At 38.2% G+C, this 26388-nt stretch overlaps 4 protein-coding genes across 7 annotated transcripts in view; 1 reads left to right on the top strand and 3 right to left on the bottom strand.

The window, feature by feature from the left end:
• The window catches only part of LOC144650426 (guanylate-binding protein 7-like), a 43744-nt gene extending 30817 nt beyond the window's left edge, over positions 1-12927 (bottom strand). For 2 of the 4 annotated variants that reach the window (XM_078510099.1, XM_078510102.1), the window contains exon 1: positions 12484-12927. The gene's annotated coding sequence lies outside the window, so the exon portion shown is untranslated. Of the gene's footprint in view, positions 1-3240; positions 4134-6180; positions 6315-12483 lie in introns of those variants that run through there. The other 2 variants (XM_078510101.1, XM_078510100.1) reach the window with 2 other exon arrangements.
• The window catches only part of LOC144650453 (uncharacterized), a 163867-nt gene that overhangs the window by 32715 nt on the left and 104764 nt on the right, over positions 1-26388 (top strand). The gene's annotated exons all lie outside the window — the stretch shown is intronic.
• Positions 13380-17964, bottom strand: LOC144648558 (uncharacterized). The gene is made up of 6 exons (XM_078508084.1): positions 17438-17964; positions 16766-17020; positions 15931-15947; positions 15697-15805; positions 15161-15208; positions 13380-14636 (listed from the first exon to the last, which is right to left on the bottom strand). The coding sequence occupies exons 1-6, from the start codon at positions 17591-17593 to the stop codon at positions 14328-14330; spliced, it is 894 nt and encodes a 297-aa protein (XP_078364210.1). The 5' UTR covers positions 17594-17964; the 3' UTR covers positions 13380-14327.
• Positions 18182-26354, bottom strand: LOC144650424 (guanylate-binding protein 1-like). The gene is made up of 11 exons (XM_078510095.1): positions 26226-26354; positions 25298-25477; positions 24124-24281; positions 23763-23935; positions 23107-23299; positions 22438-22702; positions 21514-21809; positions 20803-21057; positions 20151-20273; positions 19430-19477; positions 18182-18921 (listed from the first exon to the last, which is right to left on the bottom strand). Exons 2-11 carry the CDS (start codon positions 25440-25442, stop codon positions 18616-18618), a joined length of 1962 nt encoding a protein of 653 aa, XP_078366221.1. The 5' UTR covers positions 25443-25477; positions 26226-26354; the 3' UTR covers positions 18182-18615.

Below are 26388 nucleotides of genomic sequence, written 5' to 3'. Positions count from 1 at the left end.
GCCTTTTTCTCCAGTTCTAGATTGATTGATGCTACAGTTTAATCCTTTACAGTACTCGAAAAGACAAGACTCTTTTATACATATCTTAATGACCGTTTGTACCTCTGAGAACATACAGGTTAAAATATTCACTGATATAAAGTTCATTTATGAAGTCAGGCCTTCATTCGATCTGAGATGGCACTAACTTAAAAAAGTATCTTTTTCTCAAACCTTCTTTTGTTTATCAGTCCTATCGTTTTTAAAATGAACTTATTCTGCTGGGACCATTGAACTCGCTGCTCGTCGTTCTGAGCATGCAATGATACCAGCAACTTATTTTGATCAGAAAACGTCTTCATACATTAAATGGGACACGTGTATCCAATATAATATTGCAGTAATAACAGATTCCTTCAGAACGTCGGTTCAGTTGTCACCAAAAGTGTTAGAGTAGCGGAAATCACATTTTTAAGCAACGCCACCTGTCGCACAATGCCCATAAAACAATAATTTCCACTCTTCAGTCGAATCCACTTCAAAAAACGTATTTTAGAACCTACGGACGCCACACGACAGCTGTTCTAAACTTTCCCGACAATAAATAGAATAAGATCATATTTAGTGTTTGTTTTCATGGAACTGTGAATGCTTTGCACTTCATTAATAATAAATAGTAAGAATTACGTAAGGTGAACTCCTCCACGATCGAATTATTTGCAAAGATTACCAATGTTTTCCCTTGTAGAAATGACGATCACAAACGTATTTCGCTTGCTTTCAATTATGCAACTTTGATAGGGACGTTTGAAGAGAAGATGCAAGAGACAGCTAGTTCTTAGGGCTCGCAAATTTCTCATATGGTTCTAGTGTGAAAGTATTACTTAAATGTTAAAAAAAGACTTGACCTGTACCCGGGGTATCCAATCGATGACAATCGATATCAATCGATACCAATCAATATCAATTAATCAATTGTTATTGATAATCGATGACCAATCGATGGCGAAGATTCGTGTGGTTATCGATTGGTATCGATTTTCAATAACAATCGATAGATAAATTGACATCGATTGGTATCGATTGGTTGCAGATTTCGTCACGTTTAAAAATCTTAAAGCTGACGGAATCGGCACATAAATATCACATCTTTGTACGCAGTAATTGCAAACACATTCCATTTTAATGCTTTCAACGTTAACAAGATTTATCATATATATATATATATATACGTTAACAAGATTGTTTGTGACAGTTTTAATAAAAAAAACGTTTCACTTACACAGAAATATTTGCATGTTCAAGTGGCCAAAGAGGATCCACAAACTCGGATTGTAGGTGGCCGAGCCCTCCACGATGGTCAACTACTTTAAACGCGTTTCTGCGTTCTCCCTTCTTTTTGTTAGCAGTAAACACTTCACCGACATTCACCTCAAAACGGCAAAGATGATAGCCTTTGACGACGCATCTTATATTCAGTAGAGCCTCTTCCCAGACTTCTTGCGTTAACATAATAAAACGGAAAGGCAATGACGGGCAAGTGGGTAGTTCTTTGCGTTGAGAAGACTGGGTCGAAATTTTATACCAATTTCGTCACCAGGGCTTCCTAAAAATGGCGGATGATCGGACAGGTAGCGTGCGTGACGTATGCTCGAGTTTGTTGTACCAATCGATAGCAATCGATGAACGGTTTTTGTGTGGTTATCGATTGATCATCGATTGATCGTATCGATACCAATCGATACCAATTAACTAATTTTATCGATTGATATCGATTGATCAATTGTTTTTCCGATTATCGATTTTCATCGATCAGATATCCCGGGCCCTATATCAATAATCTTGGACGGCAGAAAAAGTAAAAAAAAAAAAAAAAAAAAAATCGGGTATAATAGTAATACTTCAAAGACAACTAAAGTGTGTAGTTTTGACAGTGATAATTGGTTCTCATTCACCAAGTTATGTCTTTGAACTAAAGTTTCTACCATATCTCTGAACGCATCTCGCCGATGAATCAAACACCATGCATAATACTCTATTTCAAAGTTCTCGATGGTGTAAGTCGCGAAGAAGCGTAAGCTTTTGGCTGCACGGAGTACGCACCGACAAACTTGCATCTTCTGCTTTTAATTGTGCCTTAACAAAAACACTATTTAGGAGTTCCAAGAGACAAAAAGTAATTTACACATGTAATTTGAGTCAAGGCTCACAACATAAATGATAAAAAAATAAAATAAAATAAAATAAATAGAAAAGGAAGCAAAAATTTTGGAAGAGAATCGATCGAGTTTTAGCCAATTTATGTCGCACAGAAAGCACATTAAAAAAAACGAAAGGAGACAAACTTTACGAGTAAACTACAACTCCAAACAAATGCTTTTACAGCAACACTTTCGAAAGTGCAAACCGGCAGAAAAATAGTCTTCCTTCCATCTAAGACAGCACAAACTATCACAGGTACACTTGTTTAGAAATTTGTTTTGTTTATCAGTCGTAATACTTTCAATGCACGAACTCATTCATTCAAATCCATCCACAGCTCACAGATCTGTAAATTCGACACTTCAAATTATTTTTATTCGAATAATCAGGCTACACATCTTTAGCGTATATATGTGTTTACTCAGTAATTCTCGGATAAGTGAGGTCGGTTTACAGTAGTACATTTTGCAGATCATGTGCAAAAGAGACACAGGTTTAAAAAAGGGTATGGATGAAACCGTTTAACGGAATAAATATTGCCAATCATGGTGCGTGGTTCACTGACTTACATAATGTTGCACGTTTTTGCTGCGATTTAAACGCAGTTATATATCGAATAATAATTCATTGTAGTGATGACAGAAACCTATAGCAAGTCTATTCAGCTGAAACCGAAAGTGCTTGACTTATCACATTTTCCGGCCCATACTTCAAGCATGCAAACGGAATATTAAACTTCTCTTCGCCCTTCTAACGCAACTCAAAAATTGCATTGATATTGACTGCAACTCAAGAAAATGCTCAGGAAGCGTTTCCAAAACCTGAAAGTGCTTTACGGTAATTATTTTTTTAGCGAACGCTATACGCCACATAGTTTCCGCAAACACAGTTGCTTCCATTCGTTCTTCAAATCCACTTCAGTAAGCTATTTTGTTTCTTAATACGTTTCCACTATTTTCAGTAGTGACCCTACTTAAAGCAACTAAATTAAACCTTAAACAACCGTTTCCCGGAAAACCAACAAAACCGTAAATCTCTGCGGATACAGTCAGGTCTTACCTTTATGTTAAATCTATTGTAGCAGATTTGTTTGAGATCGACGCCGACAGCTACACCCACAACACCAAAGTGGTAAGGCTGGAAGTGAAAACGTGATGCGCTTACGCTATTCAGTTATAGTGATGCTCCCGACCTCACTTGTCATAGCCTAATCTTTAATGTTTTAGTTTTTTTCTGAGAGCCTGAGGTTGGTTTGCTTAGTTTGTGATTGCGTAACCATTTGATGTTATCTCATTTCTGTAACAGAAGTAAGATATGTAATAACTTTTTACAAAGGCAGCGTTTCTTACTTCTTTTAGGTGAAATAAATGCGATTAGGCGTGTTTTAATTCTCAGGCATGAAAAAACAAGAGTTTGAAGTCGAAATTATTTTGCCGATTCGTTTTGATTACTAACGTTCCTGCGGACAGTTCTTACAGTGAGTCCTTCCGATATATAGCTGTAGTTAAAATCAGATTATTAGGCCTTTGCAGCATGGCCAACGTGTTTAGAAACGTTTTTGCGACTACAATTCCTGAGGAAGCATGTTTTGTGAGGTATGAAAGTATATGTCGTAGTTGCAGTGTGGATTTCCCATTAAATGGTTTAAATGACGACATTTCTTCTCTCTTTCAACAGCTTTCTTGAGCTCCTAGCCCGTTCTACCACAATAGTTCAATGAAGACCGAAATGTTTAGTCTAGATTTTGCAGGTGTCTCTGTAAATAAAGCTTGTTTTGATTATCAGTTGTAGTTATTTTAATACCCGAACTGGCTTAATTCAGTCCATACGTACTCAGCTCACAGATCTGAAGAATCGAATAAATTATTTGAATTCTTATACCACTGTATTAAATACACAAGATGAGATGCGTGTATCCTGTACCTCTTTTCTGTATGTGTTCACGCTATGAATTTGGGATGCGTGAAATCGATTTAGAACATATTAACCATGTGAGATGAAAAGACACACGTTTAATAGGTGGCGTCGCATGAAGCGGTTGCACTTATAATGGATGGTCCACTGAGCCGTGTTTGTTTTAACGCGGATGTATAATATTGACATTTTGCAATATAATAGGAATCTGCAGCAAGTCGATTCAGCTAACAGCTAACTGCTTTCAGCGATGCCCCACCTAGTTCTTTTCTCAATGTGTTAGCGTCATTTCAGTACAACCCTGCAGTTCAGGTCAGATTCAGGCCTTTGTTGTGGCATGAATGAAGTATCCTGTTGTGAAGATGAAGTATTCAACATGACACGAGCATGGGACAGAGAAAAAATCTAAGTCCCCGACGGGAATCGAACCCATGGCCTCCCAGATACCGGTTGGGCGCTCTAACCAACTGAGCTACGAGAGACTCGTTGTGAGCTGGGCCATTTACTAGGTTGATATGTGACACGCGTCCTGCATACTGCTAGGATCAGCAATGTCGAAATCATCAAGTGTGTAGTAAATAATAAAGATGGTAAATTTTAAGCTCGGTAAATAAATAGTGAAGATGAAGTATTCAACATGACACGAGCCGTCGGGGACTCAGATTTTTTCTTTGTCCCATGCTCGTGTCATGTTGAATACTTCATCTTCACTATTTATTTACCGAGCTTAAAATTTACCATCTTTATTATTTACTACAAACTCGAAGTATCCTGTTGTTGACGAATTTCCTTATCATTATCGATCACTGACCAAAAGTTCCGACGTAGTGAAAATAAAACAGATTGAATTGATTAAAGACCATTATTTACATCCTTAATTCTCAGAGAGCAATGTTAAATTATTAAACTTGCCGATGATATTCAGCCATTTTTTTTTTTGCTCTCCTTAGCTGCTCTAAGAAGGCATAATTTATATACCCTAATGTAACAATTTAACGTTGGACACTTACGATTTCAGTATGATTTCAGAGCTCACAAACAAGATCACCCAAATTACGCATATGTTTAAAAAAAATGGTTTCCCTTCTCCCTTCTAACAGTTTTCTGGCAGCTCTAATGATACTATATCAATAATCTTGGATCGCAGAGAAAGTTTAAAAAGGAAAGGAAAGGAAACACTGAAAAATCGGGTGTCATGGCAATCGTTGAATGGCACACCAGAATATTCCGTTCAGTTGACAGTAGTGAAAGGTGTCAACAGCCATATCGAATCCGTAGAAGAACTAGAGTTTCTACCATATTGCTGAACTGTTAATTCGGCACATCAAATTATTTTTATTCGATAAACCACTGCACGAAACGAGATACAGGTATCTACCCATAGCTTTAGCGTATTTGTTTACTCAGTAATTCTCGGCTGAGTGAGATCGGTTTACAGTAGTAAGGTACATTTTTACAGATAATGTGCGAAAAAGACACAGGTTTAATAAAGGGTATGGATGAAACCGTTAAACGGATTAAATTGTCAATCGTGGTGCGTGGTTCACTGACATAACTGTAATTTAAACGCAGTTATCGAATAATAATTCATTGCAGTGATGACAGAAACCTCTAGCAAGTCCATTCAGCCGAAACCGAAAGTGACTCGACACATTTTAAAGCGAACGCCATCTGGCACACTGCCAACATGCAAACGGAATATTATTAACTTCTCTTCGCCCTTCTAACGCATCTCAAAAATTGTATTCGACTTAGACTACTATCAGTAGAGGATTGTGGGCAATTGATATTGACTGCAACTCAAAAAAATGCTCAGGAAGCGTTTAAAAAAAACCTTAAGGTGCTTTACGGTAATTATTTTTTAGTGAACGATATACGCCACATAGTTCCGAAAACACCGTTGCTTCCATTCGTTCTTTAAATCCACTTCAGTAAGCTATTTTGTTTCTTAATACGTTTCCATATTTAAATTCCACTATTTTCAGTAGAGTATTCGGTTATTAAAGGAACTAAATCAAACCTAAACAATCGTTTCCCGGAAAACATACAAAATCGTAAATCTCCGCGGATAAAGTCATGTCTTACCTTTATGTTAAATCTATTGTAGCAGATTTGTTTGAGATCGATGCCGACAGTTACACCCACAACACCAAAGCACAGGCACCACAACAGTCGGAATGGTTCCGTTCGTTTTCTGTCCCCGATCTTGTTTTTCTTTATGCGTAGTCGATAGACACGATAGCAGCTGTCTTATCCGCGACCAGCGGATTGCGTTTTACGCGTGCGCGCCACGTTTATAAACCAGGACCGAACCGGAAGTTGAAAATTTTTGTTCTTCCACTAAGCACGATCGGAATGCGAAAATGTGTTAATCACGACAGTTTGTCGTAACACCGGAAGAGAAAAATCTGTTCTCCAAGAGCGATATTTTAAAAACAGCTTGTCACATTAGATAAACCTTCTGTGACATTGAAGGCGTTATGTGTTGCTTTTGAAAACATTTGCTGTAATTGTATCACAGATAAACCACGGTAAAGCGAATGAGGAGCGATTCCAACAACGGTTATTGTCAAGAAATTCGTTATAACACTGACAACATAACGAGTTTACCGACTGAGAAAAATCACATCTAAATTCACACTGCACCGCGTGCGAAATATCCTTACGTGACGCGTTACTCAGAATAATTGTCTATTGTCCATTTGATCATTTCAGTCCTCCTTGTTCAGTCGTTTATTTATAATTATCGGCACTGCCTACCAGTACCTTGTCTAAGTGCGTCAAGGCCCGCACTTTCTAACCTGTGGTTACCACTAGTCTTAATAATAATTGAGCTGTCTTATGCGCGAGCGGGTTTCAAATTAATTGAAAACAATTACAATTAGCGCAACAATTCCTAGAAAATTTGCCTTAATTCCGTTTTATTCTAAATTTGGAGAAACGGAAGCTGATATGATTAGCCACTTACGGAGCGATTTTGGGCCAAGACATTTGAATGTGCTTTACATGACGAGTTTTTTACAATCCGTGACGTGTCTGAGAATTATTAATCAACATGGCGGCCGAAGTGGAGTGAACTTTAAAAGCTTTTGTAAGCCAGTGAAGATGGTTTGTGAGGAGGAAGTTGATCCAGAATGTTTTTCAAGTCTCAAAAAAACAATTTGGACAGTTACCTCGAAATTCGAAGCAAAAAATTGAGACTTGAAAAAACCTTCTTCATTGCTTGGCACATGTTTGGGTCTGTTCACCGTTCATGATATGAGCACATGTTCTTAAAAATGCGACAAAATACCTCAGTTTCGGATCACCGTTTTTTATGTTAAGAAACTTGCCTTTGTCATAAATAATTTGTTCTTTGTCGCATTTTGTAGTGTTTTTGTGATTCAAAGTTTTTTTTTTTTGAAATGTTTTTAGTTTTCATGAAGAAGTTTATATTTTTCTGAAAAGTACATTTTGTGCCCTTTAAAATGAGATATTGGAGACTTAATTGGTATAAATACTTTTGGAGTTATTTAAAAATGAAACGTGCAACATGGTCAATTTTGTATTATTTTTGTTGTGACAAGAATTAGTTTTATTTCTCTGAGAGCCAAATGACCCCTGAGGTTGGTTGGCTTCGTTTGTATTGTGAGGGCGTATCCATTTGATTTTATCGACAATGGATGAACCTTTACTCCTTTACTGCTGTGATGAATTTGTTTAATTTAGATTTTCTGCTGACCATAGATGCCTAAAGCTCGTAATGTGAACGTCGATTGAAACGATTATGGAAAAACGTTTGAAGAACTTCTCTAGTGTTTTGTTAAGTAACCAAAACACAAGTGTTTTGGTAACAAAAATAAGATATGTTAAAACATTTTACATAGGCAGCGTTTCTTACTTCTTTTAGGTGAAATAAAAGCTATAAGGCGTGTTTTCGTTATTTCTAAGGCATGAAAACAAAAAAAAACAAGAGTTTGAAATCGAAATTATTTTGCCGATTTGTGTTGATTACTAACGTTCCTGCGGACAGTTCTTACAGTGATGATATGATATGGGTGCTTATATAACGCATTTACAAAGCTCGTGATCAATGCGCTTCACAATTCGAATCTATGGGAGGAGACCGGACATCAGCATATAAGGCGCCTATGGCAGCCGCTATCCGTCCATGTGCATGATCTCACCCCACCACCGGCAACCAATGGAATAGAACAGACCACAACACCGGGAAATTCATGCCCTACTCTTTGCGATGAGTGATGTAGGAGACGGGGCCTACGGTTTATCGTCCTTATCCGAGAAGACTAGAATGTCTAACCATTTGCAGATGTAATTACAAAGGCAGCACATTCTCCTCAGTTATTTTAAGACCCTGAGTGTTGGTCCGGTCTGGGAGTCGAACCCGAGACCTCCCGCACGACAGTCCGGCGCTCTTCAACTGAGCTAACCGGTCGGCGATTGCAGTGTGTCCTTCATATATATAGATTATTAGGTCTTTGCAGCATTGCCAACTTGTTTAGAAACGTCAGTTGCGACTACACTGAATTCCTAAGGATGCATGTTTTGCGAGGTATGAAAATATATGTCGTAGTTGCAGTGTGGATTTAGTATTAAATGGTTTAAATGACGACTTTTACTTCTCTCTTTCACAATTTTTTGAGCACCTAGCCCGTTCTACCACAGTAGTTCAATAAAGACCAAAATGTTTCGTCTAGATTTTCGGCAGGTGTCTTTGTAAATAGAGCTTTAGTCCATCAGCTGAGATCCGAAAATTTGGGTTCATGGCTCACTTTCGGGGAACAAACGAAACATGTCTTATCTTAATCCTTGCCTATTGAGCATCACAAAAATGCATGATAGCAAGGTTGGAACGGTAGCTTTCACTTATAAATCGAATTTTAAATTGGCTCCCCTATACGCTTCTTAATTTGGCCGCCATCTTGGATTTTTGGGGTGAAAAAGCTACAAAGCTGCCTGCATTCTTTTAACGTAAACGAATCGCTTTCAAACGCAAATTTAAAACTTATTGGAACTAACAACATGATTTCGTTCATTCTAGTGTTTCAAAAACAACAACGTGATGTCGTATGTGACGTCGCCACGGCTGATTATTGTTCACAATATGACTGTTTGTATCACAAAATAAAGCAAAAAGTGCAGATTTAAAAATTATTTCACGAAGAAAAGAGAGCGGGTAGATAAAATACCATTGCCAATCAAGTGTCTTGAATAAATCCCCCTAAAAAACAATCGTCATTTTCCAACCCAGCCCTTTATTTCAAACATATGGTCCCACGGACATGCAAAGTACTTTAAAAAAGAGGGAAGAGGTGCGAAGACCAGAAAAGTGGAGCTTTGCCAACGTACGAAACGTACGTCCGAGCTATGGCGATTAGCGGGGAGGAGTTGCAGTATCCGAGGTGATCATTAAAGATACGAAAGCATAAGTGTATCAGCTGTACGAGAAGACGTGTCAGAGTGTGGATGTGCTGTGCTATGAGATTCACGGCGCCAGGGAAAGTGAAGCCAGAGAAAGTGAATGGCGCCCGGGAAAGTAAAGCCAGAGGTTCTCCCACCACGCGAGGCATCTCCACTAACCGAACTCAATGTTACAAGAGGAAATTTTCAAGCCACAATCTAGAGAAGAGCTACTGATTCCCTTCCGGTAATTCCTTCACCGCTCCAGAAGAGTTGACAGAAGCATAGCAGCAGTGAAGGAGAACTTTATACGAGTGTGGCGATTCTGTCTGTTCTGTACTCAACAATCTCTTAACTGAGCCCTATTCTAACCTAATGCGTGGACGTAGCTATGTAATCTGATTTGGGGTATACTGATTAATGGTGTATTATACTTGAAAAAACGTTGCATTGCGATGTAACGCCTTTATGGTAATTTTGTTATTTTAGATGATTGAGGAGCAAAAGGAAAACGAGCTGAAAAACAAAATGGCGGACATTGCGACTTCATTTATTGCGAACTTTGCTTTTATTACCGTAAACAATGCTAAAATAATGTCCCGAATATGTAGTACCTCTCAAATATATATCTAAGCAAAAAATCAGTAAATATTTAAGAGAGAATAAAAAAATTAAGGATTTCTGTTTTAAAATCCAAGATGGCGGCCAAAAGAAGGATATGAGAGCAAATTTCAAATTCGATTTACACAGTGAAAGCTACCGTTTTATCCTTGCTATCACACATTTTTATGATGCTTAATAGTCAAAGAGTAATATTAGACAAGTTTCGTTTGTTCCCCTTAAGTGAGCCATACAACCCCCACTAGCTGATGGACTATTTACTTGTTTTGATTATCAGTTGTAGTTATTTTAATACCCGAACTGACTTAATTCAGTCCATACTTAGCTCACAGATCTGAAGAATCGAACAAAATATTTGAATTTTTATACCACTGTATTAAATACACAAGATGAGATGCGTGTATCCTGTACTTCTTTTCTGTATGTGTTTACTCTATGAATTTGGGATGAGTGAAATCGATTCAGAACACATTAACCATGTGAGATGAAAAGATAGACACACGTTTAATAGGTAGCATCGCATGAAACGGTTGCACGAATAAATTGGCACTTATAATGGATGGTCCACTGAGCCGTTTTTTTTTTTTTTTTAACGCCGATGTATAATATTGACATTTTACGTTTTAATAGGAACCTACAGCAAGCTTATTCAGCTAACTTCTTTCAGCGATACCCCACCTAGTTCAATCAATGTCTTAGCGTCATTTCTGAACAACCCTGCAGTTCAGGTCAGATTCAGGCCTTTGTTGTGGCATCAATGAAGTATCCTGTTGTTGCCGAATTTCCTTATCATTATCACTGACCAAAAATACCGACGTAGTCAAAATAATACATATTGAATTGATCTTAATTAAAGACCTTTATTTAGATCCTTAATTCTCGGAGAGGTATGCTAAATTATTAAACTTGCCGATGATATTCAGCCATTTTTTTTTACTCTGCTTAGCTGCTCTAAGAAGGAATAATTTATACCCCTTATGTAACAATTTAACGTTGGACACTTGCGGTTTTTACTCGTTCCAAGACAACGAAAAAATAAGATCATATCTACTGTTTGTTTCCATGGAGCTGTGAATGCTTTGTACTTTATTTGAGAATAATAAATAGTAAAAATTAGGGAAAGTACACTCCTCCACGATCGAATTGTTTAAAAAGATAACAAATGTTTTCCCTCGTAGAAATGACGCTCACAAACTTATTTTGCTTGCTTTCTTTTCTGCAACGTTGATAGGGACATATGAATATACAAGCGACCGCTCAGACGTATGATTTCAGGGCTCACAAACAAGATCACCCAAATTACACATATATTAAAAAAATGGTTTTCATTCTCCCTTTTAACAGTTTTTTGGTAGCTCTAATGACACTGTATCAATAATCTTGGACCACAGAAAAAGTTTAAAAAGGAAAGGAAAGAAAACTCTGAAAAATTAGGTGTCATAGCAATCGTTTAATGACACACAAGAATATTTCATTTTGACAGTAGTGAAAGGTGTCAGCAGCCACATGGAATCTGTAGAAGGACTAGAGTTTCCACCATATTGCTGAACTGTTAACTCGACACATCAAGTAATGTTTATTCGAATAACCACTGCACGAAACCAGATACATGCATGTACCCTGGCTACACATCTTTAGCATATGTGTTTACTCAGTAATTTTCGGATGCGTGAGATCGGTTTACAGTAGTACATTTTTACAGATAATGTGCAAAAGAGACACGTTTAATAAAGGGTAGTGGATGAAACTGTTTAACGGAATAAATTGCCAATCATCAGGTACGTGGTTCACTGACTTACATAATATTTCACGTTTTTGCTGCTATTTAAACGAAGTTATCGAATAATAATAATCACCGAATAATAAAAAGTGATGACAAAAACCTGTAGCAAGTCTATTCAGCTGAAACCGAAAGTGCTTGACTCATCATATTTTGAAGCGAACGCCATTTGGCACATACTGCCAGCATGCAAACAGAATATTAAACTTCTTTCCGCCCTTCTAACGCATCTCAAAAATTGCATTCGACTTCGACTACTATCAGTAGAGAATTGTAGGCTATTGATATTGACTGCAACTCAAGAAAATGCACAGGAAGCGTTTCCAATTCCTGACAGTGCTTCATGGTAATTATTTTTTTTAGCGAACGCTATACGCCACCACATAGTTTCCGCAAACACAGTTGCTTTCATTCGTTCTTCAAATCCACTTTAGTAAGCTATTTTGTTTCTTAATACGTTTCCATATTAAAATTCCACTATTTTTAGTAGAGCATTCGGTTATTAAAGCAACTAAATCAAACCTAAACAACCGTTTCCCGGAAAACATGCAAAACCGTAAATCTCCGCGGATAAAGTCAGGTCTTACCTTTATGTTAAATCTATTGTATCTGATTTGTTTGAGATCGATGCTGACAGTTACACCCACAACACCAAAGCACAGGTACCACAACAGTCGAAAAATTGAATGGTTCCGTTCGTTTTCTGTCTTGTTTTTCTTTACGCATAGTCTATAGACACGACAGCAGCAGATATGCAAATTTTATTTTTTCTTGATAATAATTGAATTGAGCTGTCTTATGCGCGAGCGGGTTTCAAATTGATTGAAAACAATTACAATTAGCGCAACAATTCCTAGAAATTTTGCCTTACTTCCGTTTTATTCTAAATTTGGAGAAAAGGAAGCTGATATGATTAGCCACTTACAGAGCGATTTTGGGTCAAGACACTTGAATGTACTGGCATGACGAGTTTTTTTTCAATCTGTGACATGTCTGAGAATTATAAATCAACATGGCGGCCGAAGTGGAGTGAACTTTAAAAGCTTTTGCAAGACAGTGAATATGGTTTTTGAGGTGGAAGTTGATCCAAATTTTTTTTCAAGTCTCAAAGAAAACAGTTTGGACAGTTACCTCGAAATTCGAAGCGAAAAATTGAGACTTGAAAAAACCTTCTTCATTGCTTGGCACATGTTTGGGTCCGTTCACGATATGAGCACATGTTCTTAAAAATGCGACAAAATACCTTTCGGCTCGATCGCCGTTTTTTTTATGTTAAGAAATTTGCCTTTGTCATAAATAATTTGTTCTTTGTCGCATTTTGAAGTGTTTTTGTGATTCAAAGTTTTTTTTTGAAATGTTTTTAGTTTTCATGAAGAAGTTTCATGAAAAGTAAATTTTGTGCCCTTTAAAATGAGATATTGGAGACTTACTTGGTATAAATACTTTTGGAGTTATTAAATGAAACGTTCAACATGGTCAATGTTGTATTATTTTTGTTCTGACAAGAATTAGTTTTATTTCTCTGATAGCCAAATGACCCCTGAGGTTGTTTGGCTTCGTTTGTATTGTGAGGGCGTATCTATTTGATGTTATCGACAATGGATGAACCTTTACTGCTTTACTGCTGTCATCAATTTTTTCGCCACGTGTATTCATAATAATTATTTTTAACCTCGATCTTTTTTTATTGTAGTTCAATGTTTCTATAATTATGATAAATTACCACAATATCCGTTCAAACAAACAAACAAACAAGAATACCCAGACCAAATTAATCATAATCAGAGCTTTTGCGCTGTACAGCAGTGGGTGTTTCGAAACAAAAGCAAGCGGAGAATCGTCATGCAGCAGCAAAGTAAATATGACCCAATATCACTTTAGGTGACCAGAATATTTGGAATAAATGATGTAAGCTCCCAGTTAATTTTCATTTTCTAACATGGTTTGGTCAATCTTTTTCTTAACAGAACGTTGATAATTCAAATATACATCAGAATTCTTTTTTGCTTATCGCTCGCCGACAGATTTACTTTGGCCTCATTAGGGCCTTTAGGCGCACAAGGTCTCAATGAGATCTTTCCACTGCGCTATATTTCGGACTACTTAAGTGTAGACACCACTAAAGATCCAGTCTTTCAGTATTCATTTGTCACACAGCTTACGTATGTTTACCTCTTCCCGTGTTGTTAAGGCCATTTTTATCCAACATATAAGTTCGTTACTTGTCCCATGGAGAAATGATTTATTGTTAAAGAAACTTGCACCGACCTTACTAAAAATTGTAGGCCTTCAATAAGTTGTTATTGCTTGAAATAAACTATCAATTAACTTAATTAAAATCTACGGTGTTTTCATTAAAAACAAATTAAAATTCTCTTTTTTTAATGTCCTTTTGGAAAAGTCCTGCACAGGAAATCGTTATTTTCCTTTTTTACAGAAGCACACATCCACCCCGCCCACCAGACGGTGCCGGAGGAAGAGGTCGGGACTTAATGGCAATGATTTGTTTCTGAAGCTCGGCAATCTGGTCATTTCTCTGTTCCATTGATTGGCGCATCTGTTCCATTGTCTGCTTCAGTGTTTGGTTCTGCTCGACAATTGCCTCCCTGTCCTTTCGCAGCTCGTCCATGTTTGCTGTCATCATGTTCTGCATTTGCAACCTTTGGGCCTCCATGTCTTCTCTAAACTGTTCTCCCAAGCGTTTTCTGTCCTCCTCTTGCTTGGCCCTTAGTAGTTCCATCTAAAAATATCAAGATATCAGATTTTAAGACCTCAATTCTGTCAGAGATAATTGAAGTTAGCAGACAAAAAACCGCAATTGCACACAGCGAATGTGCATGATTTTGTGGATCAGCTGGTATAAAGTAGAAAGACGAAGACCACATTGAACAGAACAATTGGTATCGCGATACGATTAAGATCTGGTCACTCTTATCTCTTCCCAAACCAAAACGTATCATGTAATTTAGTCTCCCAGGCTCTTAAAAGGAAACTGGAAACTTTGGCACTATTCCATCCGTGTGCATCTGCAAGATAGCACTTTTTATAGCTATATATAGTAGTGCACAGTTTGATTAACTTATGACATGAGGCCCCTAAAGATAAAATATTTACAGACAGAAAAACCGATCCCAATCCCAGACTAGACAAGAACAGACCCCCAGCCTTGATATGTTGTCATTATATACAAAGGGCGATCTAATGCAATCGAATGAACTATACCAAACAAAATAAAACAAGTGAGTAGCAATGAGTTGAAGAAACCTCCTTTTCTTTAGTGCGTCGCTCCTCCTCCAGACGAGCATTCTCCTCCTAATGTGATCAAACAGAGATAATATTTTTTGTCTTCAGTTTTATTATGCAGTCCAGAAAACTAGTACTATTTCTGGTAGGGTAGTGAATAGAAACCCCTTTGCAGTGTTGATGTAATCTCGTATCCCTCGAAATATGTCACTCTTTACTGACAAAACTATATAATTCCCTTTATATCTCTGTTACGGAAACATTTATTGAATTTTATGTTTTCATGGAGGTAATGAATCGTCAACACGTGTTGCACGGCGGTAAACTCTTGAAGCCATTTCCAACTGCTAGACAGCACAAAGATTTATTGAGAAAAATTAATCGCTTTCTTTTGTTCTTATACCGAAGAAAATACACTTATACACCTTTTAACTGGAACTCTAGTATTTTAAGGCTTACTGTGGGGAAAAAAAGGTGACAAGAATTGCCATATCGCGTCCAAATCAGTTACAACCTTAGCGTTTATAAATAATCCTTTAAAACATGTTCAAGTTTACCTCCATACGTCGCCTTTCCTGTTCCTGACGGGCCTTTTCTTCTCTCTCTAGAGCCAGAGTCTCATCAAAGTCTTTTAGCTGCTGCAAGTGCGCCATGTTCCTGCATTTCCTGCAATGCCATTAAACCAATTTTTACTCAAAACACGTATGAAAGATACAAGCTGCATTAACGATTAGACAATAAATTTAATTAAAAAATCCATGAAGCAAATTCGATTAAACAAGGACTCAAACGAAGCCCATAAAAAGTACTTTTTTAAACCAATCACAAAGCGTAGAAAAGCAAAGTAACACCAATTTAGTTTTCACACAGTCTTTTAAATAATTTCAGAAATGGTAACTGGGGGGAGGGGGAAGGGGTAATTGGGGGCCTCTTCACATGAGCCCGGTTTACGGGCTGTCTCAGTTACCAGGACGGATTTTGACCTCTGTTCATATGGAAAATTTTAGCCCGGTTGACGGGGATAAAATTCAAGAAACGAAGGCAAAATGGCGACACATAAAGTTGCATCTTTCGCGACTATCGTAGCTTTATTGACCCATGTAACTTTATTAATTAAGCAAATTCGCATATTTCTGAAGTGGAAATAGATACAAGGCAAAATTAAACCATTTGGACCACCCAATTACGAAAGGGAAGCTATTTTCTCAAAAAAAGTTGCGTCCCGGCGACCGGGCTGGCGCGTTCATATGGGAAAATATTCTTCCCGGTCGTCGAGATCTCGGTTGCAGAAACCGAGATATCGGTAACCGGGCTGGCCCACCTTCTCATATGAACACATCCAAAATTTTACAAGAAAATAGGAGTGAGTCGAGATCTCGGTAACTGGGCCAGCCCGGTCAACCGGGATCATATGAAGAGGCCCCCAGTGGGTGATTAACTGCAGACAGGAACTCAAAAACATTTCTTTTGACATTTTTCGTCTTTGACGTCAGTAGCTGGACATGCAGCTTGGGGTGGACTCTCTCTTAGGTTTTGTTTAACTAAGTTAAATTTCGAGATGTATAAAAATCTGTCGAAGACAAAATTTAAAGCTTTCGATTGGCGTATTTCCGTGGATAAGCCTACCGGATGGAACTCGTAGAACACTTGAGCGCACACATCCTTGGCTCCCCTAGCGTCTCCTTTGAAGCCTTGCTCAATTGCCGAGTAGCCTCCAATGATCTGAGCGAAGCTCACTGAGGCTCCCTCTTTACCACTCAGTTGCCTGAGAAGGGGATCCAGGTGTTGTTCTTTAAGGCCCCGCAGCATCTTGTAGCATTCTTCCTTTGTCAAGCGGTTGTTCTTCTCTTGCCATCTTTTCAAGCTATTTTCCATACACTCCTAAAGATATAAGATATTGCACTTTCTTTGTACACCTCTCAAATTTGGTAGCCTAATTTATTAATTATTGACACAATAACCCTTCTATAAACAAGTTATATGTCGTTCGAACAAAACTGTTTGAAGTATTTTCAATTGCGTTCACAAACAGTGTATAACAACAGCAATAACTTAGTGCGCGAACCCACGAATATGTATAGTGCCTAATACCGATCGTTTTATTATCGGAAACTAAAGCTGATGATTTCCCAACATGAAAACGCGTCTACACCCAAACCATTTCACTGCCAAAACATTTACCTGTATTGATAGCTCGTTAACATCACAAATTTTAAATGCTTCCCGACTAGCAAAATAGTCAAAAGCACGTATTTGTAAGCAGTGCACTGGTAACTAAGATTCTTGCTGTCTTCTTACCATAAGGTCATCCAAATATTTTTTACTGCTTGTGGCAGATACTCCAAAAGTTTCTTCTTGAAACAGCTTAATGCGGAATGCCTTACTACACACTTTCCCAATGTGAGAATTAATTGACATGTGGGAATCAAACCATGCTTCAAGGTTGCGCACCATCTTTACAGGTTCGATCGTTGACTTTCCAACTGTAATCTTGTCGATATGAATCTTGCACAATTGCTGCCGGGAACCGATGATTTAAAACTCGGTCTTGGTGTCATTGATCAGAAGGCGGTTAGAAAGCATCCAGGCACGGACATCAGCAACACAGTTCTCGATACTCCCCAGCGCAGCATCCTGAGACACAGGTGGGTGTGGTCGGAAAGACAGATAGATTTGGGTGTCGTCGGCGTAACTGTGTGCGTTGGGTAGGTGTTTGTCAAGGATCTTGAATAATCCAGCCGCGTAGAGTAAGAACAGGACAGGTCCCAGACAGCTTCCCTGCGGAACTCCCGACTCAAGGTCTGACTCTGGCCTCATTAGGGCCTTTGGGCGCACAAGGTCCCCACGAGATCTTTCCACTGCTGTCTATTTTGGACCACCTTAGTGTGGTCACCACTAGAGATCTAGTCTTTTACTCATTTGTTACACAACTTACGCGTACCTTTTCCCCTCTTTTTAAGGCCATCTTTATTCAACTTGAGTCTACATTTTAGTCATTGCAAACGCATTTCGAATAATGGATTAGTGTTATTCACCTTACTATTTCGTTATTATTATTTTTTTTAATTAAACTCAAATAAAATTACATTTTTCCCTTACAATGTGTATTGAAAGAAGAAGGGCAACCTAACAATGCCGTATTCACGATTGTCTTATAAAATCAAAGTGGTAATTAAGAGCACAAGCATGACTACAGGGCCATTGTATGAACGTATACATACGCAACAGATCTACTCAAAATACGTACATCTTAGCGCAGTTAGTCCAGTAGTAGTCACATGGGGGAAATGATTGTTAAAGAAACTTGAACCGAGCTTGCTAAGAATTAAAGACCTTCAGTAAGTAACTGTTGCTTACAATTAACTATCAAGTATCTAAATTTAAATCTATAGTGTTTTCAGTAAAGTTCAAATGCCATTTCTCCATTGCAGCTTTGGCATAAGTCCCGAACAGGAAATGCTTATTCCTTTCTTTGTTTACAGAAGCACACATTTACCCCCACCAGACGGTGGTGGAGGAGGCGGTCGGGACTTAATGGCAATGATTTGTTTCTGAAGCTCGGCAATCTGGTCATTTCTCTGTTCCATTGACTGGCGCATCTGATCCATTGTCTGCTTCAGTGTTTGGTTTTGCTCGACAATTGCCTCCCTGTCCTTTCGCAGCTCGTCCATGTTTGCTGTCATCATGTTCTGCATTTGCACCCTTTGGGCCTCCATGTCCTCTCTGAACTGTTCTTCTAAGCGTTTTCTGTCCTCCTCTTGCTTGGCCTTTAGTAGTTCCATCTGAAAATATCAAGATATCCGTTCTTAAAACCTCAATTCTGTCAGAGTAATCATAGCTTTCTTAGAATCATCGACTAAAGATAGCTGACAAAATAATCAATGGTACAAAACGAATGTGCATGAATTTTCGGCTCAGCTGGTATTGATTCAAAACATGGAGACCACACATTGACCAGAACAATTATTATCGCGATACGATTGAGATCTCGCCACTCCTTTCTTTTTCCAAACCAAGATTTATCAAGTAATTCAGTCGTCCAGGCTCTTAAAAATCCTGGAAACTTTGGCACAATCCGATCCGTATGCATCTTCAAAATAACACTTTTCATAGCAACAGTAGTAAACAGTTTGATGAACTTATGACATGAGGCACCTAAAACACCAGGACAGAGCGCGCGGCAGTCTGGCTAAGTTGTGATTATTAATACAAGGGGATATAATGCGATGTAATTAACTATAATAAACAACATAAAACAAGTGGGTGTTGGCAATGAGGTGGACAACAAACCTCCTTTTCTTTAGTGCGTCGCTCCTCCTCCAGACGAGCATTCTCTTCCTAATGTGATTAAACAAATATATTCGTTTTTGTTTTCAGTTTAATTATGCAATCTAGGAAACAAGTACCATTTCTGGTACGGTACTGAATAAGAACCCCCTTGCAGTTTGATCTAATGTTGTATCCCTCGCCATGTGCCACTATTTTAAGCCTGGATGTCTACTTACAAAACTATATACAATAAACTCCTTAACTTTATATCTCTAATGATGGAAAAATTTATTGAATTTTTAGTTTTCTAATGAAAGACGAAATGAGTCAGCAACACGTGTTGCACAGCGGTAAACTCTTAAAGCCACTTCAAATTGCTAGACAGCACTGAACGATTTCTTAAGAAAAATAATCGCTATTATTTATTATTCTTATACCGAAGAAGGTACACTTATATAACTTTTAATTGGAATTCTATTATTTTTAGGCATACTGTTGACAAAAGGTGATAATAATTGCCCCATCGAATCCAAACCAGTTACAATCTTAACGTTTATAAATAATCCATCACAACATGTGAAAGATGAAATATTTAGCATGTCGCGAGCGTGAGACAATCACATTGCATTTACTCAGATTTTCTTTGTCCCACGCTCGCAACATGCGGAATATTTCATCTTTCACATTTCATATACCAAGAGTAAAAAAGTTACCATCTTTCTTTATTTATGTTCAAGTTTACCTCCATACGTCGCCTTTCCTGTTCTTGACGGGCCTTTTCTTCTCTCTCCAGAGCTAGAGTCTCGTCAAAGTCCTTTAGCTGCTGTAAGTGTGCCATATGTTTCTGCATCTCATCCTGCATTTCCTGCGAAGCCATTCAACCAAATTTTAACTCAAATCACCCAATTAAGATACATGTAGACGAATAAAAAAATTAGAAACTAAGCAACAAAAGATTAAATTTACTTGACATAAACAAAGTCCATAAAGATTAATTTTCCATTGAGTGTTGCAAAGCCAAGACCAAATTAAAGCAGTGGTAACAGCCAACCACAAACAATTCATAGTTAATACAATGTGACTGGTTTTCGTTGAATGAAATTATCGGCAAAGGATAATTATTCGATTTGTTATAAAGGTGACGCGTGATTTTTTAAACCAATAACAAAGCGCAGAAAAGCAAAAGTAATTTCAGATTTCTTCCAACATTGTTTTAAAAGTGGCTCTGTAAAACATAACTATAACTGAGTTACACACTGCAGACGGGAACTTAAAACATTTCTTTTTTATTATTTTTTTAAATGTTTACCATCAGTTGCTAGACCTGCAGCATAGGCTAGGATATTGTTTTATTTAACACTTTTACACAACATTAACTCCCTGGACAAACCCACCGGATGGAACTCGTAGAACACTTGAGCGCACACATCCTTGGCTCCCCTAGCGTCTCGTTTGAAGCCTTGTTCAATTGCCGAGTAGCCTCCAATGATCTGAGCGAAGGTCACTGAGGCACCGTCTTTACCACTCAGTTGCCTGAGAATGGGATCCAGGTGCTGTTCTTTGAGGCCCCGCAGCATCTTGTAGCATTCTTCCTTTGTCAAGCGGTTGTTCTTCTCTTGCCATCTTTTCAAGCTATTTTCCATACACTCCTAAACATATAAAATATTGTGCTTTGTATTTACACATTTCAATTTGTTGGCTTAATCTATTAATTATTGTCTATAAACAAGCGTAACGTCGTTCGAACAAAACTGTTTGAAGTATTTTAATTGTGTCCACAAGCAGTGTATAACATTAGCAAATAGCTTAATACGCGACCCCACGAACATGTAAATTGCTTTAATACCGATCGGAAACTAAATCTGATTATTTTTCCAACATGAAAAAGCGTCATGTACAAATGTTTACACCCAAACAATTTTAGTGCCAAAACATTTATCTGTATTGAATGTGCCACGATTATCGTATCCTTCAAACATTTTTAGGATACTAGAAATGTTGTTACCTTAATTAAATACAGCTCTTGCTGAACGACTTGCGAAACAGTCAAAAGTACGTATTTGTAAGCAGTGCACTGGTAAATAACATTGAACTTGTCTTCTTACCATGAGGTCATCCAAATATTTTTCACTGCTTGTGGCAGATACTCCGAAAGTTTCTTCTTGAAACAGCTTCATGCCTTCTCCAATCGCAGTTTGCTGGACCTGGCGAATCTCATCACTGTCACAAGGTAATACACCATCCAGCTGTGACGTCATTGTGCTTTCATACACCTGTAAGGCAGCGAGTTTTGCCTCGGAGCACTTTGTATGAACGAATGTCTCCCAAGCGCTCTGCACACTGGGAACAGTGCCAGGGGTGTTCAAGGCCGCGACGTAGATGTTGACAAGGGCTGCAAGGGCTTTGTTGTAAAGATAAAAAAGTTTATTTCAATTCCTTTAAGATGTCGTATTAATCTTTGCAATAACATGACCACCAAGCGCATTATAAGCTTAAATAGTTTACGTTCTTGCACTAACATATCTGGGTGGTTTAAATACAGATTCCAACAATTGACGCACTTTTGCGTTCTTATGAATGATCCATAGGCCTCTGAAAGGCCAATTGTTGTATATTATAGCATACAAATAAACAATAAAATACTATATTCACTTGATATGTTATGATATGTAAGGCAATGTAACACCAAGTACTGTTATTGTCCCGGCTTCTCGTACGGAACAGCCGTTGCATAGTTTTCCAAAGCTTTTAAGAAGTCAGTGAGTAATTTTGAAATGAAAACATAACTTTTCTTATGAAACTTGCAGTTTGCGTGATTTTAGCTCAGGTTAAAATCAATGACCTAAAGATAAACACCCAGATGTCTCTATGGAAGTTTTCTTCCCTGGACGATTCCCTGAACTTCAGCAATTTTAAGTTCTATCAGAATATATAAATTGAGTATAATTCTGGACGGAAAATAAATCAAGTACAATTCTGGAATGGAAAAGAAGGCAGAGGTAGCAAGGTCTTATAAAAGAAAATCTTACCTTCACCAGTGACATATTCTCCATCATTAAAGCTTCGCTTTGGTGCTAACTTAGACCTCAGCATCGCTTTGAATTCCTGCACCCCCCGGACAAACGATTTGTTGATGTCCTGTTGTACTTCATCTCTGTTAAGGTTCAATACCACTTCTGGGTCTGACGCCGGGGGAGGAAGCTTGAAAGCATCGAAACCAGGAAAGAAGTTCAAGATACTTTCTGCCACTTTGTTAGCTTGGTCACCGCTCGAATCTGAAGTGGAGTTAAAAACCTAGGAGCAAAAGTAGCAAAAGAATAAAGATTGAAGTTGTTGTTCAAAAGGCAGAATAATATGAACAGCATCGACCTTGCCTCTTTTGACCTCCATCCGACATACTTCCAAAAGGGACTAAGATATTACAATAAGCGACTCATTCTACCCTGGTGTATATAATAGGGGGTATCCTTAAGTTCGATTTAGTTCAAGTTAACGTACCATATTGTCAAAGATGCAAGTTATGTTTCCTGCAGGCTAAGATAATAGCTACTTTAATTATCTCACAGACCACAAAGCGGGTCATTGTTTAACTAAGCGTACCTGTTCGTCGACTGCATTCAAAATGAACAAAAAGTTTCGTTCTTTCCCCAAATCTTTAGTCGTAAATGTTATGGCAATCTTTAAATTAATACACCTACCCTTGTAAGAAAGTAATCTTTTATGTTATGGCAGTCTTTTGGCAGAGAAAGCACAACATCTCTTAACAGCCAAATGAAGAATGGAAAGGTTTTATGAAAATAATTTGCGTCCTCTTGCGGAATGTTTCCTTGGTCAGTGTCCATTTGGGCTGATGACCGTAGCTGAATCCGCTGAGAAAGTTTCATTATGAAGCTTTTTTCCATGTCAAAGAAATCAAAAACGAGCAATTAACGAAACAAAGAAACAAACAAGCAAACAAACAAGCAAACCAAAAAACAAGCAAAAATGGAAACAAAATAACAAAAACCCCATCTGTTACTGCAACAAAGGAAAGAATATATAAAGAAATTTGATCAGATGATCGGGTATGCTTCCAGGATGTCGAGACTAGACAACGGAGCAACGTCATCGTCGTCATCATCGTTGCCATAATCTTCGTCATGGTCGTCATCGTCATTGTCATTGTCATTATGATCATCAAACATGTGTAGTAATGTGCTATGAGACAACTGATCTGTTTCCAAGAAACCAATAGCTGCTTTGCAATCATCGATATTTGGCCGTCGTTTTAGAAATTTTACACAGGCTTGTTTAACTGTATACCCCAATCAGACACACTCTTTTTAACTATCTATTTTTCTTTGTAAAAGGATACTCGAGTCCATCTAGGTCACTCCTGGTCGGCACCCCAGCTGAGTTGTAAATTAACACAGAAGCCAGTAAAATGGTCAGCGTAAAAATGCAGTGATCATCAGAGCCTTCGCTTGTCACGGCGTCTATTCCTTCAGAGTCCAGCAACACCACTGTAAACTCTTGTCCACTGGCGTCCTGTTTTAAAATAAGGAGTAAAAGAACCCGTCTTTAAATTTGAATTCATTGGAAGTTCGCATTTATAGCAACCCTTAACACAGTTATATACAGAAAAAAGCAATACAGGGCATTTGCATGTCCTATCGGCTCGTTGGCTGTGATCCACAAAAATGAATCTTTTACCGTAATCTTGTCGATACATGTACCTTAAACTTTTCTGGCACAATCCACATCCAGATCCCCATGGTCTCAGGGTCCAGGAAATGTCCAAGAGGAAACACCTCTCCTTGGTCAAAAGCTTTACTCAGGATGTACGACTTGCCTTTTCGGCACGGCCCAGCAATTGATACCACACATACGGGACCTGTGCAATGCAAAAGTAAGAACGAAGGCATTGGTAGCGCTATGGCAGTACCTTAGAAGCTAGATATTGCGGTACATAGTTAACAGAATAAATTGCATTATTTTGCAGCGCACGCCGCCAAAAAAATGCAATATTGGCCGTTTTAATACTAGAGACGAGTTACCCGTCTAGACGAGCTTCGGCAAAAATTTTGTTGCTCGTCTGGTTATGCGTCTCTAGTATAAAGACGGGCACAAGACGAGTTACCCGTCTAGACGAACTACTTTTCGAAATGCATCTTGAAAGACGAATAACGAAAGGAAGCTCGTCTAGACGCGTAACGCGTCTTGTGCCCGTCTTTATACTAGACGGACGCATAACCAGACGAAGCTCGTCTAGACGGATAACTCGTCTCTAGTATAAAAACGGCCAATGACACGATCCTCTCCATTCTGTATTTTTTTAGCCTTCTTTCCTCCAATTGGTTAAATTTTTGGGCTCACGCCAAGATCGTGTCATTGCTTACAGTTAGGGTACATTAAACTACACAAGAAGTTGGCTAGTTAGAACGCAAGAAGAGGAAATATTTTTGTATGCACGAGAGACCACTGGAATCCCTCAAGAAATTTTCAAATGCTTCCCCAACACTTTACAAGTGTTTGATTGTGTCATTTAAACAGACAAATGCGTGGTCCATTGCTCCGAGACTCAGTGGCGGTATATTTTAATGCGTGGTCTCGTGACCGTCCTGTTTTGTAGAGCGAGTATAACATTGAATCACACATTTTGGTTTCTAGTGATGTCGTAAAATCACTACTTTGGCGAAATTCGTTATTTTTTTTTCTGCCAAAAATTCTAGTTACATATGTGATCTCCATTGGCCGACTGTTTTCAGACTTGCCAAAATGTAAAATAGGAAGTGGGTCTAAAATTTCGTTTTCCAATAGTGGCGAGTTTCAGTGAAGTAGATTTATGAATAGGCTAAAAATAAAGTAAACTAGGAGAACTTTGATCTTCCTTTAAATCAGAAATCCTACCTTTGGTGCTTTTCAGCCTTTCAAGGGCTGTGTCAACAACATAGAGGCTGTCCCTGGCAGCACCAGTTTTGCTGTATTCGCCAGTCTGCTCATCCCACTTGCAGTTGTTTGGAAGACACAATGGAACTGCACACTGCTCAGACATCTTGATTTTTGAAGAAATTCCTAGTTTTAATTTTGCTGCAAAAACAAAGAACTGTAAGGTTGAGCGGTGCCATCGATAGCCGGGATATTTCTTTTCTAATATAGCCTTGATAATGTCTCGCTTAAAAAGCTCGATCAAAAAGCTGCTTTATAACTTTAAACACGTAAAAAAAAGTCCCTGCATGACGGTAATTTGCCGATTCGTGAGTGGTGCATTCTTTTTTCTGTGCGTCATTTAATGTTTGTAATCTTTAGATTTAAAAAGACAACAGGAGTGAATCTGTTTCATTTTCGCAACCTATTTTTCTACGATTTCTTTTCATACCTAATGGAATTAGTACACAACGAATTATAGTTCATACCAACTTGACCAAATAGCGCTCAGCTACAAACATATTGAAACTGTGCATATTTATTAACTTTCACAAAAGAACGGCAAACAAACGCGATTTCCGGGAAGGCAATGCACTTGGCGAAACAGTCAGTACGGTGTGTCTACCAAATACCTAGTCGCCTGTTTAAGCTAAAATATAAACCGTTTTAGTTGCCTTGTATTTTACAGGGCATTAATCCACGTTCAATCCACATTTTTATCTTATTTTGCTGCATTCATGACCTCGTATAATCTGGAGCGGAATCAAGCGGAACGACCCGATCTTCGTCTATTTTATATTCACAAGAATCTTGCTGGCACTTCTTTTTCATCTCAAACGCTTCTCCCAATAAAATTATAGTTAAAATTAAAGCTGTGCTATAAAATAAGAAAGAGATTTTGCGAACTTACCTCAATTCAGCCGCCGATTTAAAATCGAAACAGTGCACACAACTCAAGTTTAACCTGCAGAAAACATGCGCTGTATATATTTTCAGTTCTCAGAAATGTCGATGACCCGTACTTTCGTAAACAGGAAATGTTTCACTTTCGAAGCTGATTCATGCGCAGCTCG

Source organism: Oculina patagonica, chromosome 4, assembly GCF_052425735.1.
Source record: "Oculina patagonica isolate OP01 chromosome 4, crgOcupat, whole genome shotgun sequence".
In the NCBI taxonomy this organism is placed as follows: Eukaryota; Metazoa; Cnidaria; class Anthozoa; order Scleractinia; family Oculinidae; genus Oculina; species Oculina patagonica.
The sequence above is the reverse complement of the archived record's forward strand: the minus strand, read 5'-3'. Positions and strand labels throughout refer to the sequence as shown.